This window comes from Mus musculus, chromosome 9 (genome assembly GCF_000001635.26).
Source record: "Mus musculus strain C57BL/6J chromosome 9, GRCm38.p6 C57BL/6J".
NCBI lineage: Eukaryota > Metazoa > Chordata > Mammalia > Rodentia > Muridae > Mus > Mus musculus.
This window is the reverse complement of record NC_000075.6, coordinates 9143198-9159528: the sequence shown is the minus strand read 5'-3', so window position 1 is coordinate 9159528 and position 16331 is coordinate 9143198. Positions and strand designations below refer to the sequence as shown.

Here is a 16331-nt window from a genome sequence, read left to right as displayed (position 1 = left end):
TTTTCCCAACATATGCTCAGGGATTTTTGTCACTCAGTTGTGGGAGTTTATCTTTGGGTCCTCTCTTCCCTTACACCAGTGCATGCTCCTGTTTTCACGATAATTCCATGATAGTTTTGATCTTTATCATTTTCTAGCACATTTTGAGAATTATCCCTGGACTTGGCCTTTTTACTGACAATCTCCTTTGGTATTTGGGGGCCTTTGCACTTCCATTTGGATTTAAGAATTATATTTTTCTGTTTTGGTGCAGAATGTCACTCGTGTTTCATGCAGATCTGTAAATCTCTTGTTCTCTAAGGCTGTCTACATAGTTGGTTCCCGTATCTGTGCGCAGCCTTCCCACCTTCTAGTATCTTCTTCTGTTCTTCACTTCTGTGTTTGATAATTTTTATTCTTAGGGATGTTTCCACTTCCTTTCTTGAGTTTATTCCTAGCTTTTACTTTCTTTCTTAAAACTGTCATGAACTAGATCCCCCCCCCTTTTTTTAATCCTCAGCCATTGCCAATGCATAGGAATGCTACTGTGTCTGTGTGTGTCTGTGCATGCCTGAGTTTGTTTATCGGTTCTAGGGAACTTTCAGCGGTGTTTTTAGGATTTTCTCTCTTATTATTGTTTATGTGCCTGTGTGCATGCTCATGTGTTTTCCTGCAGAAGCCAAAGGAAAGCATCATTCCCGGAAGCCAGGGTTCTAGGTACTTGTGAGCTGCCTTCTGTAGTGCTGGGAACCTAACTTTAGGTTTTCTGTTGGAGCAAGTGCTCTTGACTGGTTAGCCATCTCTCAGCCCATTTAGGATTTTCTGAGTACAGAATTTTGTTGCCTGCATGGCAGGTATTATTTTGTCTTTCCCCCTTGTTTATATCCCCTTTTTTCTGTCTCAGCTACTTTGGTTAAAATGGTAGATATATATATCGAATATGACTGGTGAGAATGGATATCCTTGTGCTGTTCCTGGTTTTAGAGGAATTGCTTGCAGTCCTCCCATGGTCTTGTGGGCTTTAAGGCATTTGTGGATCTGAGTGCCAACAATGCTAACATTGCCCCTCACTTCTAGTGGCTGGGCAGGAACAGGACAAAGCCAGTTCTACCCAGCTTCTGACAGTTTCCTGTTGGACTTTGCGGGGGAGGATAGTGACTGGGGGTCTCCAGGAGCCTGGTCTCCTAAAATCTGCTTTACTTGATAGTAACTTGAGACTTTCGTGCTTATGCTGTGGGCTTCTTGTCTTATTTCTGTTCTTCAAGTGTGCTATTAATGCAGTACCCAAGATCATTTAATTTGAGTTAGAAGAGCTTCTGCCACATTCTTCTGAATTTGATGGGCCACCAACTAATTTTATGAGACTGATAGTCACTGTTCCCATCTGTTTACGTTCTCAAAGAACAAAATGTCTTTGTTTGCACCAAAAATATGCAGTTTTTTTTTTAAAAGTGGAACTGGCTTTATAATATTTGAAAAGGACAAGTTTAGCTTTTTGGGTTTCGTTTGTTTGAAGACTTTCCCCTGAAAAGTCAACCAAAGAAAATGAGGGAACAAAATTTATTGTCAGATTGGATCCAGTTTTTTTAAAACCACTGGATGGGCGTGGGGTTTGTTGTGGGGAACCAGACATTCAATTTATTTTCTATGGTAAAGTTTGTCTTCCCAGACATTTACATTATAATCAGCAATTATCTTGCCGAGTTTATAAATAGTATTTATATGGGAAACAGAGCAGTTCAGTGGAAGTAGAAAATGGCATCATTCTCTTTTGAACAAAGAGAGGCCGTGGAGACAGAAACAAGAACCTCATTTTTTACTCAGAAACCAACTTGCTATTTAAAGCAACTGCATCTTAGTGGATTCCCTGATGGAGCCTGTGGGCATCAGCAGGTGTCTCCTGAGTGACCCAGGAGCTTGCCTGTGGGCATCAGCAGGTGTCTTTGGTGTGACCTGGAGCCTGAGGGTGTCAGTAGGTGTCTCCAAGTGACCAGGAGCCTGCCATCACTTTTAGAGTTGATCTAGCCAGAGGGACTAGGCTGCTGCTTGGAATTCTTCAGTGAAGGCCTATTTGATTCAGGGTGTCTCATCAGCTTCCTTGTGGTAGATGCGATGTACCTCTGGCAAATTGTATCATGTACACCTAGGTCCTTCCAGATTTGTACTATTAGAAAATAGATTTTGCAGGATCTCCCTTTTTTTGTTATTTTTTTAAAAGTACATATTTTTAATTAAACTTAAAAAAAAAAAACAAAAACTAGCAGTCTCTGTTCCTGCTGGTTCTCACTGCTTATAATTACTTCCAGACATGTCAGAGGCCATCATTTCTTATGCTTGTTTATTTGCTTGTTTTTTTCTTTTTCAGGACCATGATTGTCCTGCTGGCTCTTGATTTTCATTTTTAGGTACTACCTCCTGATATCCTGGTATTCTTTTTTAATGAGCCATGGTTTCAAATTGCCACATTGTTCTCCTATTCTTTCAACACAAGGGAGTGATTCAGTTAACAGTTTTAATATTCATATTCTAATGAGTGTATTATTTCTGACACAGGTAGTTTAATGCCATTGTGTCATTTGTATATCTTTGTTTTCTGAGTTTATAGCTGGTTAGGATTTCTGATTCTCCCCCTTTCCTCCTCCCCTCCCCTCCCCTCCCCTCCCCTCCCCTCCCCTCCCCTCCCCTCCCCTCCCCTCCCCTCCCCTCCCCTCCCCTTTAGTTTCCTTTCTTTTCTTTCTTTGGTTTTTCAAGGCAGAGTTTCTCTGTTTAGCCCCAACTCCCCTGGAACAAACTGTAGATCACTCTGGCCTCCAACTGAGAGATCTTTCTGCCTCTGTGTCCTGAGTGTTGGCATTAAAGGTATGTCCTACTATTGTCCAGCTAAATAAATAAATTTACATCTATCTATCTATCTATCTATCTATCTATCTATCTATCTGTCATCTATCTGACTATTTTCTTTTCATGTCATAAAATGTCTTTCAATATGACATTTTCATACACTTATGTAACATATTTGATTTACTTTTTTTTTTTTAACTTTTTTTTTTTGGTTTTTCGAGACACGGTTTCTCTGTGTAGCCCTCTTTTTTCTTCCTCCACTCTTTTGGATCCTCTTCTGTCTTGTCTCTTTAATGCCCCAATGAATTTCATTAGAGTTGCTTAGAAGATCATGAGAGAGGGATTGTTTATAGGACCTTGGGCACTGAAGAAGAAAATGTATTTTCTTCTCCCCTCAACCATTAACAAATCCATGAAATAGGTGGGAACTTGCGACTTCCATCCCTTTCCATGATGACGGTTGCTGGGCTTAATTTTGCAAGATTTTGTGCAGCTATTGCAGCTCGTCATAACTGCTATATATTTAGAGAGCAGGGGAGGTCAGCAACTCTCCCTCCTGTGCATCCTCATATTTCCATCTGGATCTTACATTCTTTCTGTCCTCTCTTCCATGATGTTCCTGAGTTAACAGAATTTAGTGGGGGACTTTGCAATACTGAACACTACTAAGTATAGCTGTACAGTATTACATTTTATTGGGCATTGCACATGTGTGTGCCTGAGTGTATGTGTATGCATGCATGCACATGTATGCATATACTCATATGCTCATGTATATGTGTGAGGTCAGAGAAGAGTTCAGAAAATACAATTTTCTATCATATTGCTTTGAGGTAGTGGTCCCATCTGTTCTGTATCATTTCCCCCATCCCAGCACAGTGGTCACAGGCATGTGTGGCTGTGCCCAATTTTTTATGTAGGTGGTAGAGATCCGAACTCAGGTCCTCAGGCACATACAGCAAGTTCTTTTACCAACAAAGTCATCTCTTTTGCCTGGCTTATTGCCTCTATAGAGTTGAAAAATGTTTTATACCCACAGACCACTGTTGAAAGAGATTTAGGACTATTTAAGTATAAATTTCACACATTAAATATATAATTTGTAATTGTTTTAGGATCATTATAGACAAACTTATAGACTTTAATTTTAGTTCAAAGAGAAACAAGCATCTCTTACCCACAGCCTCTTACTATGTACATGCTTTTATGAATATACAAAGAAAATCACATACTAAAAGACATACAAATGAAGAACTAGCTCCATTGTAATGTTTGCTCCTATGTAATTAAATATTATCCCTGTAAGAGGATTGATGCCTTTCTTTCTGTCTTGTTTTTAAATAGCTCAGTCACTGAAAGAATTCGCAAGGCTACTTATTGCTGTAGAAGAAGAAAGGCGTAGACTGGTAAGTTTGTTTCTTATTTCTTGTGAATCCTGCTCTGTCTGAGCATGTCTGAAGAAGGTGTAAACCTGAATTAGATACCCATACAGCATCTCACCGACAGAAACACAAAGCAAATGCTACATATAATTTTGAGAAGATTTGAGACTGTAATTTCTACTGTTGCTAATAAGATAACTACTAATGTTTAATTCTTTCCTTTGCCCAACAGATATAAATATATTCACTTGACTTCTCTCTTAATCAATGTGATTGTGAGAATTTAAACTATTGGGGAAACTTTCTTAAGAGCCTATTCTCCTTTAACAGATATGCATGGGTCATATTAGTGCAGGAATGGAGGTGTTAAAATAGAGGCGTGGTTGAAGCTTGAAGTAAAGCTGACTTTTTAGACTATTAGCATGAGACTTTTGAAATGGTAACATTTGACAGGGGTCATTACAGCTAGGAGGACTCTGCTGGCTGGAAAAACATGGTTAAAATGTTTCTAGGCTAACAGGTTAGCTTATGTAAGATATTGGAGCACGAGCATTGCTAATACTTCACTCAAACCATAATTTTGGCCTGGGTCTGGTGTCCCATGCCTTTAATCTCAGCACTCAGTTCAAGGCCTCGCTACACAATAAGTTCTAAGGCACCCAGAGATACACATTAAAACCTTGCATATAAAGATAAAAAAAAAAAACCAAACCCCCAAAACCAAATATACAAAATAAACAAACAAACAAACAAAAAACCCAGAAAGCATCAACAACAACAAAAACTCAAAGCCAAGCCAAAAAAGAAACTGAATATAATTTTGGGGTGCTGGAGAGTTGGTGCAGCTGTGTTTGGTTCTTAGCACTCAGAAGGAGGCCACGGCCACTTGCAACTTCATTTCTAGGGAACCTGAGACTTTCTTCTGGCCTTAGCACGTACTGCGTGCACATTGAACACAGACATGCATTTATTAATATGCACATCTGGTCTGTATGCATATAGCTTTTGAAACAATGGATTTGAGGCTTATTGTTATTATTGTTGTTCCGTTTACTGCTTGTGTGCACAGGATGCTCATGTGTACGCTGTGTTTATTACAGTGTCTGGGTGGAGGTCAGAGGATATCTTTGTGGAACTGGCTCTCTTCTTCCTTCTGTGTATTTTGGGAATCAAACACAGGCTGGTGTTGCCAATGCCTTTAAGCAGGGAGACACTTCGCTGCCCTTCACATTAACAATCAGAAATAAGCTTGAGATGTGCAGACCTCAGTACGAATGTAGTAATTAAATGGATTTTTCTGAAATTAAAGTGTAAAGAATAGATATGTTAGTGTCCCTCATGGGTAAAGTTCAGACTTTTGTCTCCATCACACTGTGGGAGTTATATGGGGAGACAGGAAGGCTGCCTTGAATGGTAGTACATCACTCAGTCCATCACATCCTCACCAGAGGTCGTTACAGTTTCCATCACAGCCTCACCAGAAGGAGTTACAGTTTCTATTGCCTGTTGTACGTTCATTTATTCCAAGATGAGATGATAAGAGACCTCAACAAACAGCAACTCTGAAGAGGAAGGGGCTTTTTCTGGCTTGCAGTTTCAGAGACAATACAATCCCTTTTCATAGAAAGGCATGGAAGCCCAGCAGGAAGCTGGCTGGTTACATTTTCATCCACATGCAAGAGGCTGTTAGAGCTGGGGTGAGTCAAGAAATCTGGCTAGGCTAGAGAACCTCAGAGCCCTTGAGCAGTGGCCTCCTCCCGCAAGGCTCCATGTCCTAAAGGTTACATTTCCACCAACTGGGGACAGAGTGTTAACAACTGAGGTTTGGGCAATATATATTTTAGCACATTACTGACAATCTTAATACTCAGCTGCACTTTTTTTTAAGTGTGGAGAGTGCTTTGGCTTTCACTCTTATTGGGTGTCACTAGGGACTGAAGCAGAGTTAGTGTGACACAGACCACCAGGAACAGAACAGGGATCTCAATCCCTGGTTACTGTTTCACAATACCCTTTATCTTTGAAATATGTAAGTAGACACGAGTCTTATCATGTCCTACATAGGCATATGTGTGGGATAGTTCAGAACACTGTTTGAAAAGTTGTACTTTTCCTCTCTAAAACTCAGGTAGTATGTTTGTCATCTTAGCCCTAGCTTGGTCCATCAATCAAAAGTTGCTACACCAGATTGTGTGTGTGTGTGTGTGTGTGTGTGTGTGTGTGTGTGTGCATATGGATTCATGCTTTTTCACAGACCTGGTCTCTTTGATGTGCTTTTACTGTGTGTACGGGCTCTCACAGTTTCAGTTTATACGATGGCACCCTTTTCACTTTTAGGAACTAGTGATTTATCAGGCACTGCCTTGTGGGTGACACCAGGCAGGTGATATTGTCCTCCAAACTGAGTCATACACTGTTTGTAAACTGGAATGTCTTGAACTGAAGCACTTCCTAAACAAACCACTATTTTACACAATGTGGAGTGAGTTAGATCCGGGCATAGCCTAATAGCAACAGCTGCTGACCTCTTTCCCTCCCTCTCTCCTCTACCCGCTCCCGACCTCCCCTCCCCTTCCTCCCTCCACATCCCTCGCTCTCTTCCTCCCTCCCTCTTTTCTTTTCTCCTTCATTCTTCCCTCCCTTCTTCTTCCCTCCCTCCCCTCTTATTTCCTCCCTCCCCTGCCATTCCCTTCTCTCCCGTCCCTCTCTCCCTCCATCCCTTCCTTTTCTTTCTTTCTTTCTTTCTTTCTTTCTTTCTTTCTTTCTTTCTTTCTTTCTTTCTTTCCTTCCTTCCTTCCTCTCTCTCTTTCTTTCTCTCTCTCTCTCTCTCTTTCTTTCTTTCTCTTTCTTTCTTTCTCTCTCTCTTTCTTTCCTCCTTACTTCCTTTTCCTCTCCCTTCCTCCCTCCATCTTTCTTTCTTTCTTTCTTTCTTTCTTTCTTTCTTTCTTTCTTTCTTTCTTTCTTTCTTTCTTTCTTTCCTTTCTTTCTCTCTCTCTCTTTCTTTCCTTCCTTCCTTCCTTCCTTCCTTCCTTCCTTCCTACCTATCTACCTACATTCCTTTCCTCCTTCTCTCCTCCTCCTCCTCCTCCTCCTTCTCCTCCTCCTCCTCCTCCTCCTCCTCCTCCTTCTCCTCCTCCTTCTCTCTCTCTCTTTTTCTTCCACCAATAGAAGTCATTAATGGAGAGGACAGGAAGAATGAGAGTATTTGCTAATACTTGGGAAAATATTTAAATACTTCAATGTATTCATGTTTTAGAAGACTTAGGAGTCATAATGACAGTTAAAGGTGCCTCAGAATTCTAAAAATGTCTCTGAATAGAACTTGTTCAGTGGTCAGTGAGTGGAGCTTGTGCTGGCAGGCTTCCTGAAAGCATTTCGCTCCTCAGCTCATATACTACTACTCTGGAGTGTAAGAACGGATAGTAATGAGAGATAAGGTCAATGCTTCATGGTGTGTTCCTCTTTAGCTTTTGGAAAAAGGTTTGGAAAACTGTAGTTTTCCTTTCTAAAACTCAGGGAATATATTGTTATGTGTTTTCTGTTCATGTCTGGTAATCTACAGAAGATTAAGCTGGCATTAACTTCAGAATATATTTGTACCTTAGCATTCTGTTTTCAGGAATGTTCAGGCATTTTTTTTCTTTCAATTGATGTCATAATGGTTGCCATTTTCATGGTTATATATAAAAATGCTGAATTACAAGATCTGTATGTAGATACATGAAAATGGGCACCTAATCTTTCTATACCTTTATGTTTCCTAAGGTTTATATACTCTATTGATTTGCAATTGTTAACTATATGGACAGATTTTAATGCCTTCTCCTCCCAGATAATGCTATCATGACCCATGTAAAACAGGACATGCTCGATGAAGTACTTTCTCATTTTTTAATGACTATTTTCCTTATATCATTTATGTATGTATGTATATATTGTATATGTATACAAATATTGTATATGGTGCTGAAATTTTTCTTTTCTGTTTTGCTACTTCAGCATAACTCCGTGGGTAGGGCTTTGATTGCTTACAGTTGTAAGAGTTCTTTTTCCTAATGATGGCTTCCAAATGGACACAGCCCTTGGGCCTTGTGTCTTTCTCTTTTGCTCTTTATCTTATAGGGGTCAAGACTATTATTTTGTAGACTGAAAACTGTGCATCATATTGAGAAATTTTAGTTTTTACCTTTTCACACTTTTTTCTTTGTGTTGTGTTTGTGTCTGTATATTCATATGTGTGTGAGTGTTAGCAAATGCATGGAGGTCAAAGGCCAACCTTGGGAATTGGTCTTTGCCTTTCGCCTTCGTTGAGACAACTGCACACCTAGCTAGCTGAAGAAGAGCTGAGAGTTCTCCTGACTGCCATAGGAGTGCTGCAATTGCAAGTTGACCTGCTGTGTCTGGTCTCATATCACTTCTGGCATTTAATCTCTGCTCCTCATGCTTGCATACAGATATACTGACCTCTGACCTCTCAACCCCCTTCCCCTTAGCATCTATCTTTCACTTTTTTTTGTTTGTTTTTTTACTTTTTTGTTTGTTTGTTTGTTTTTTCAAGAAAGGGTTTCTCTGTATAGCCCTGGCTGTCCGGGAACTCACTCTGTAGACCAGAAAGGTACTCTGCAGGGTTATTCATTCTTTTTATTGGTGGTATTGATTATTTACTAGTCTTTGGCTGTATTTGTAAACTATGATTCAATGCTGCTGTTTGATACTTACGTAGCATAAAATATACTTTGATGCTATAAGAAGTAAATATTTGTAAAATCGCTGCATAATATTTAATACTTGGATGGGGATTTGATTTTAAAGGACAGGGAAAACAAGCAAACATGTGGTTACACATTATATAAGAAAATGCTAAGAGAGCAAAGTGTGAAGGGGAGCTTTAAACAACAAAGCAGCAAAGCAGTGAACTGCTGAAGAGTGTCCGCTGACAGCCCAGTAAGACACCCAGAAACCAGTGCCATGGCTGCCTTTCTTCCGAGAGCTAAATGCATTATCTTTATGATAAAACCATAGTTGCTGAGTACATTTTCTACAGAAGGCATAGACAATCTTTATAGAACCCCTAAAAGAGGAGCAAAAGCATTTGTAAGTTTAATTTGCCTTTCATATTTTGAATTAGTTATAAGAAATAGTAAGTAAAAATCCCATGTGTTCTTTATAGGGTTTTCTCTAAGGATAGTGTGATAAGCAAAATAATTCAGACTGGAATGCAGTATTTTGGTATACACACACACACACACACACACACACACACACATACACACACAGAGAGGGACACACACATGTGTTGTGTATATATACATATATATCTGAGTGTATGTATATGTGCACATGTGTATTTATACTGTTTATGAAAGGAGAAGGGCATGTGGGAAGAAGGGAATGGTAGGAGGGGAGTTGAGTAACAAAAGTTTATAATAGCACAGTATACACATGTATGTATAATATACATATATGTGTACAATATACACTTATATGCACAATATACACATGTATGGAAATGCCATTATTTTGTATGTTGACTAAAAACAACTTACAGGGCCAGGGAAATTTTTGAAAAGGGAAGTGCTCACATTTTGCAAACAGTTAAAGTGTCTTTCTTTGAAGTGGATAGTGTTCTCTGAGCTGAGACTACAGTGGGGAGCCAAAAGAGTTTCTGCTGTGCAATTGGCAGAGACAGATTACACAGGAGAAAGTCACAGTTAGTGTCAGTTGGTGAGATGTGCTCTCCCAGAGGAAAGGACAAGGCACGTATGTGGAGAAAGGAATGTGGCTGCATGATTAGAAGACATCTGGCTGCCATGAGGCACTTCGAAGCAGAGACTTGGCGAATAAGTGTGCAGTCAGTTTTCGGATCTCTGCTCAAATGGCTTGTCATCAAAAAGAGAGGACTAAAGAGTTGAAGAGAGCCTGGGTGTTGGAGAGGGGCCGAGAAGGTAGGGTTGGTGAATCTTGGCGCACATGGGGAAAAGCCAATACGGAGTGTAGCATTTTGTTCCTCCTGCTACTTCCTTTCCAAGTCATCATTCATACACACCCTTGCATACCTGTGCGTGTCTACTTTTCCCCTGTCTATGTGTATCACAACAGTTTCCCCGATGGAGGTAACACATCGGTTTAGAATGCCTGTCAGAATGACCTCCTTTAAGGCAGGTTGTATGAGAAGAAATAATGTAAATGGTGGTCTCTTCACTGTGTATATTGTTAAAGCTCATAGTACTTAAATTTTTGAGTCTTAGTTTACATTAATTTGAATGCAAATTAGTTATTTATTTTAAAATATATTTTTGACTGAACTAGAGTTACATCACATTTCTCCCTCCCTTTTCTCCTTCAAGCTCTCCCAGGTAATCATCACATACGTGTTGCATGTGTGTGTGTGTATGTATGTATGTATGTATGTATATGCACAGATATATAGTTACCACTTCCTGGATCTCTTTTTAGTGTTTGTGTGTATATGAGTTAAGAGCTGACCACTCTGCATTGGGCCATGAATATGTGGGCTCATTCCTGATGAGGCACATTCTCCCTTTCCCAGCAATTATTAGTTGCCCATAGTCCTTGCTGTAGGAGTGGGACCCCATGAAAATTTCCTTTCCCCATGTTACTATGTCCATTAATCCTATTGTTCAGGTCTTGTATATTCAGCCATTTCTAGGAAGAACTGTTTCATAGAAGATTTTCTTGTATTTCAGCTCTTGCAATCTTTCCTCTCCCTCTTTTGTGAGGTTTTAAAAATTTAAAAAAAAAAGCACAACAGAATATAAGTAGACTGTGTTGCTCTGAGCTTAGCTCCCATACACAAGTGGCTCAGTTATATCTAGATGTGTTACCTTGAAGATGTGCAGGAAATTAAGAGTAAATGATTCTAACATTTACTCCTAAATGTTAAGGGAATATAGAAATGATGTTGCAAACTGCTGTAGATATTGTATGTATAAAATGTTCTATTTGTTTTTATCTCTGTATGTGGTGTATTGTGTATATTTGAATGTTGTGTGTTTGAATGTGTGTGTATCTGTGTATATATGTAAGTGTATGTGTATCTGTTTGTTCCCAGGAGTGTGAGTGCCCAAGGAGACCAGAAGACAGTAGAGTTCTGAGCTACTTGATGGTCGGAACCATATTCCAGTTTTCTGCAAGAACAGCAAATTCTCTTGACTGCTAACCCATCTCTTCAGTCCCCTGATTTGTTTTCCTGTAATTAAATCCCAGAACATATGACAGATGATCTTAAACATTTAACTGAACATTCACTGTTGTTCTGGGCATGTTTTACTGTGCCTTAGTCTTTCACCCATCACCGCTGTGCAGTTCTGAAACTCTCTTCATTGAACAAACCCTTCTTCTCCACAATTGCGCTATATTCTCCCTTCCTCACATAGACAAATCCATTCGGCATTTGGACTTTGGAGACTAGCTTTCTTCACAGAGAACAGCATCTTCAGATTTCCCTATGTTATAATATGGGCCAGAGTCCCTGCTTTCCTAAGATGGAGTACTATTTTTGAGTTAAATACACACTTACAGATTTATCCTTCACCAAATGATACCAGATTACTTCTACTTTTGGCTTTTGGGAACAATGAGATATAAACATTGGTGAACAGACATGCTTTATGCACACACAAACATGCACAGTGCATGTGTTTCAGAATTGTGTTTACTTGTCATTCAAATGAACACTTTCGGTAGATCTTATTCTCTAACCTTTTTTGCATACATACAATGTATTTTGCTTTTATGCTGTCCTCCATTTCTCTGTCACACTTCACCCTGCTCCCCCTGAAACCTTCTTTGTCTAACACATCCCTCTCCTACTTTCATGTCTATATCCCACTGCATTTAGCAAAAGATGCTTGCTTGCACTTGCATATTTGTAGGGTTACTCCCTTAATGATGTGTAACTTACTAGTGGCCACACCTTTCAATAAAAGTGACTGCTCCTTCTCAAGCAAACACTGACTGTCAATTGCTGTGTACGCAGGGGAGGGGCTCCATCACACTGGATATTGATAGAACTGACCTTGTGGGGGTTTTGTTTGTTTTGTTTTTGTTTTTTGTTTTGTTTTTGTTTTTGTTTTTTTGAGACAGGACACCATGGATTATGTAGCCAGACTGTTTTCTTTGTAGCTGAAGATGGCGTGGAATTTCTGACCCACTTCTAGATTTTAGAAATAACTATCACTCACAACCAAGCTCCTTTTATAGGGGTGGGATCCAGAGCTTCATGCATAATAAGAAAGTACTTCACCAACTGAGCTTCATGCCTCCCATTTACTTAGTGACATCTCCTAGCAGTACAGCCCTCCTCTGCATCCTTCTGAGGGCTGCCTTATTGGTTGCCAAGTTGGCCATGGCATTCATTCCAGATAGACAGTTTACAGGCTGTATGATGTCTCTATAGCCTTGTTATTATCTAACATAGAAGTGTTAACTTCTTGTTTCAGTTTTTTTAGTAGCCACAGTTGCAGCATAATTTTGCTTTTATCTATGCTGGGATGTGTGGCAGATGCTTCATCCATGTACTTACATGTTTATCAGTGAGCATTTTAAAGCAAAAAGAAATGTGGAATATTCTAGAGGAGAATGTTGTAAGACACTTGCTTTGTGATGGGACAGAGATTGTCAAAATGTCAAATACCACGGTTCTCTGTGAATGTTGGCATGTTAGTTGATCATTGTTAGGTGAACGATGATCATTATAGACACAGGAGTCAAATCTAAAGTGTGTTTATACTCTGGGTATTGTAGTCATTTGATGCTTCATTATTTTAATTGGCAGTAGTTAAATAAGTCATTTCCTTTGTCTTTTGTTCTTTCCAGACAAGCATTTTTAAGAGCTTTTATTGCCAGCCTCTGAAAAGCATGCTATAAAAATGAGAATAGTTTGATATTTCCACAGTAATTTTTCTTGCTATTGTAGCTGGAACTTTGAAGGTGAAACTGAAAATCAAGGCAGTATAGTATGTGATCCTGGGCATGTGGCAACAGGTGGCAGAGAGGTGGAGGGTGCTATAAGAGAAACAAACTCCATGATGCAAATCCTGTCTAGTGGGGTCTGGGGTGGGGCTGAATACAGCAGTGGCTAAGGGGAACAGGAGTTTGGTCCAGGACTGTTAGCATTTTGAGCTGAGGGCTTTCTTATTGCAGAGGATTATCTCCTACCTTGTGGGACACTTAGTGACATCTCCTAGCAGTAGAGCCCTCCTCTGCATCCTTCTAGTGGAGATAGCCCCAAATAGTACCAGACCTTGCAAGATAGACACAGCTGTGACCCATTGTCTTATGTGTTTACCGGGAGCCATTTCTAGTGGATTTTGATGGTATTCCTTGACATCATCTGACTTATAATTAACTGGGGGTAATAAGGCAGCTCTAGTCTAACCATTTCTCATTACATACAGTAAGTGGGAGCTGGATGTTGCATTCTGATCAAGTATTTATATAAGTGCAATTTGTGCAGCTGTCATAAATTTTCTGAGGTCAAATAATATAGCCTTCATACCTTTCTATGGAAATTCATATTGCTTAAACCCTTTTTTGTATGCATGGCAAGTACTCTAGGATGTGACCAGTGTAAGTGACTCAGTGCTTTATGCAAGGAAGGTTACACAGCTTTGGTTTTGTGAATGGACAGACTGAGGCCTGTCTATGATGACTGCATAGTCAAAACTCCAGCAACAAGAGGGCAGTGCTGGACCCTACAGAAGACTGCTTTTCTGGTTGTCTTTGTTGCTAACAGCAAACAGGGCAAGGACAAACTTTAAAGGATGGTGCTTACCCTTCACAGACTAACTCATTTTGCAGTCTGCATGTCAGAACCTTGCCAGTGGGAGCTCCAGGTCACTGACTCTTAACTGCTGTTAAGACCCATCATCCCTTGTTGATCTGCATCACCTGATGGCCTCTGTGCTGTAACAGGATTAGAGGAAATAAGCTAGGCAGTGTCTGTCCTTTAGGAGGTGAGTTAGTGATGAGGCCCTACACAAATAACAGTGATACCAGGTACACGGAATGCTGGTAGCCATGCACACAGGAAGTTCTATGGGAGCTCAGGGGAGGTGGGTATTACTTCTGCTAGGACGGATTTGGGAAGGGTTTGTGCACCAGGTCTTAAGTGATAACTAAGTGCCCTCAGTAACACATCTATGTCACATCTGTGTTAACAAATCTGATGCATTGCTAAAGGAAGGTGACTAGAAGTCCTCTTTACCCGATTCTCTCTCACTCTCTCTCTCTCCTTTTCTATACCACCCCCCCTCCCAGCTCTCTCCATTTCCCATCTACCTGGAGGTGACCAGGCCATTCTAAAGGGGCAGAGCTATGACACAGAAAGTTAGAAAAGCAGTGAGCACCAGTCAGTCACCACAGGGAACTTTTGGACTCAGCACTCCTGAAGGCAGCCAGGACCGCTTTTAAGGATTTGCTGAGCCACTGAGTTGGAGGACTTTGTTCCTCGCACTAAAGCAGGTCAGGGTGTGCTTCACGCTTTCTGGAAAGTTTCTACCAGTTTTTAAAATGTGTCTTTAAATGGATTAAAGAGGTTGCAGGCCAAGGGATCCCTTACAGACCTGGAGACCTCAGTGCAATGCAATGACACTTGCTTCCGTAGCTAGTGGTTCTATGTGCTGAGTCACCTAGGTAGGGTTGAGTTCTGGTGGTGGCATTCAGTCATCTTTGAGTTGAAGCCAGCTGTGACATTAGCTGTCTGAACCACAAACATTTTAAAAATCATTTGGTTTTAGAATATAATTTGTAATTTTCTCAAGCTATACTCTCAGGTGGTTCTGAATCATCTACAAATCTGGCATTTTCCATCTGTTATAGCTCTTGTTGCTGTGCCTATGATTTACGGTGTCATTTGAGGCTGTGTGCTGTTTTCTTTTCCTCTTTATGCTGGGCAAAGCAGCTGCAGGGAGTGTCTGACCTTCAATTTATACATTTCAGTTTTACAGTATATCTTCAAACCAGCTTAATACCTGATGACTATGCATGTTTCAGTCCGTAAGAACCGAGTTCTAGATCATCAGGGCCCACAGGAATTTCAGAGTAGAGCGCAGTTGCAGGGGTGAGGCAGGAGGGCGTATCAAGTTGGAGTGCGTTTTTATAATTGGAAAAGTGAAGCAAGTTGTTGCTAGAGTGGCTGTCCCCAAAACCGTGTGGTTTTGCTTGTAGAAAGTATGAGTAAATTGGAACTTACAACCAAATTCCTTGTTGAAAAAGTTTCATTTTACAGTTTTCTCTGTCATGCAGGGATGAGCAAATTATTTCTAAAGTTTAGAAACTGTAGTAATGTAATCTGAAAGACTTCCAGAGGAATGAAAGAAGAGATATTCTCTCATCGCGGAGACCTCCCCACTCCCTGCCCCGTGCCAGCATGAAGAACACTACCTTTCATGGTGTATAACTGCTTTTCTATCTTTAGTTTTCTTTTTCTAATGATGTATTTATTTTTATTTCATGTGCATTGTTTCTTTGTTTTGTTTTGTCTACATGTATGTCAGTGTGAGGGTGTTGGATCCCCTGGAATTGGAATTACAGATTATTATGAGTTGCCATGTGGGTGCTGGGAATTGAACCTGTGTCCTCTGGAAGAACAGACAGTGCTCTTAACCTCTGAGTCTTCTCTCTAGTCCCCTCCCCCCATATATATATATCAAAAACAGAGCAGATATTCCACAGTTTGTAAAAGTATCAGAGTGGAACATCTTTGCATAATTAAATAACCTCTAAGAAGGAAGGAAAGCATTCACTCACCCCTAACAGACTGTAAGACAAAGTCACATTTGCCTGAGTACCCTTAAGTGAGAGCGTTGCTGGTGCCTTGAGGGAGTCCTTGCAGATGCTAAGGTCTGGGCAGTGACCAGCATGCAGACTGGGTAAGAACTGAGTCTAGAGCCATCAGTGTCAGTCGAGTTTTCCTCTCTAGTAGGCTTTCCTGTACTAGCTTCATATGATTAAGAAACTGACACCACATATGGTTCCATTTTATGTTACAGAGGCTGAATTCCCTGAGGTCTCAACCCCAAATTACCTATTTGATCCAAGTGTTATTAGACGGAATATTGTTTTTGGCGTGTTCTGTAAGCCCTTGAACTATGCTGCACTCAGTGA

The 16331-nt window shown here is 40.3% G+C and overlaps 1 protein-coding gene across 9 annotated transcripts in view; it reads left to right on the top strand.

Moving 5' to 3' along the window:
• The window catches only part of Arhgap42 (Rho GTPase activating protein 42), a 246521-nt gene that overhangs the window by 79499 nt on the left and 150691 nt on the right, over nt 1–16331 (top strand). For all 9 annotated transcript variants that reach the window (NM_027823.2, NM_001372564.1, NM_001372563.1 and 6 more), the window contains one exon: nt 4165–4226. In NM_027823.2, coding sequence (NP_082099.1) covers nt 4165–4226 — 62 coding nt within the window. The remainder of the gene's footprint in view (nt 1–4164; nt 4227–16331) is intronic.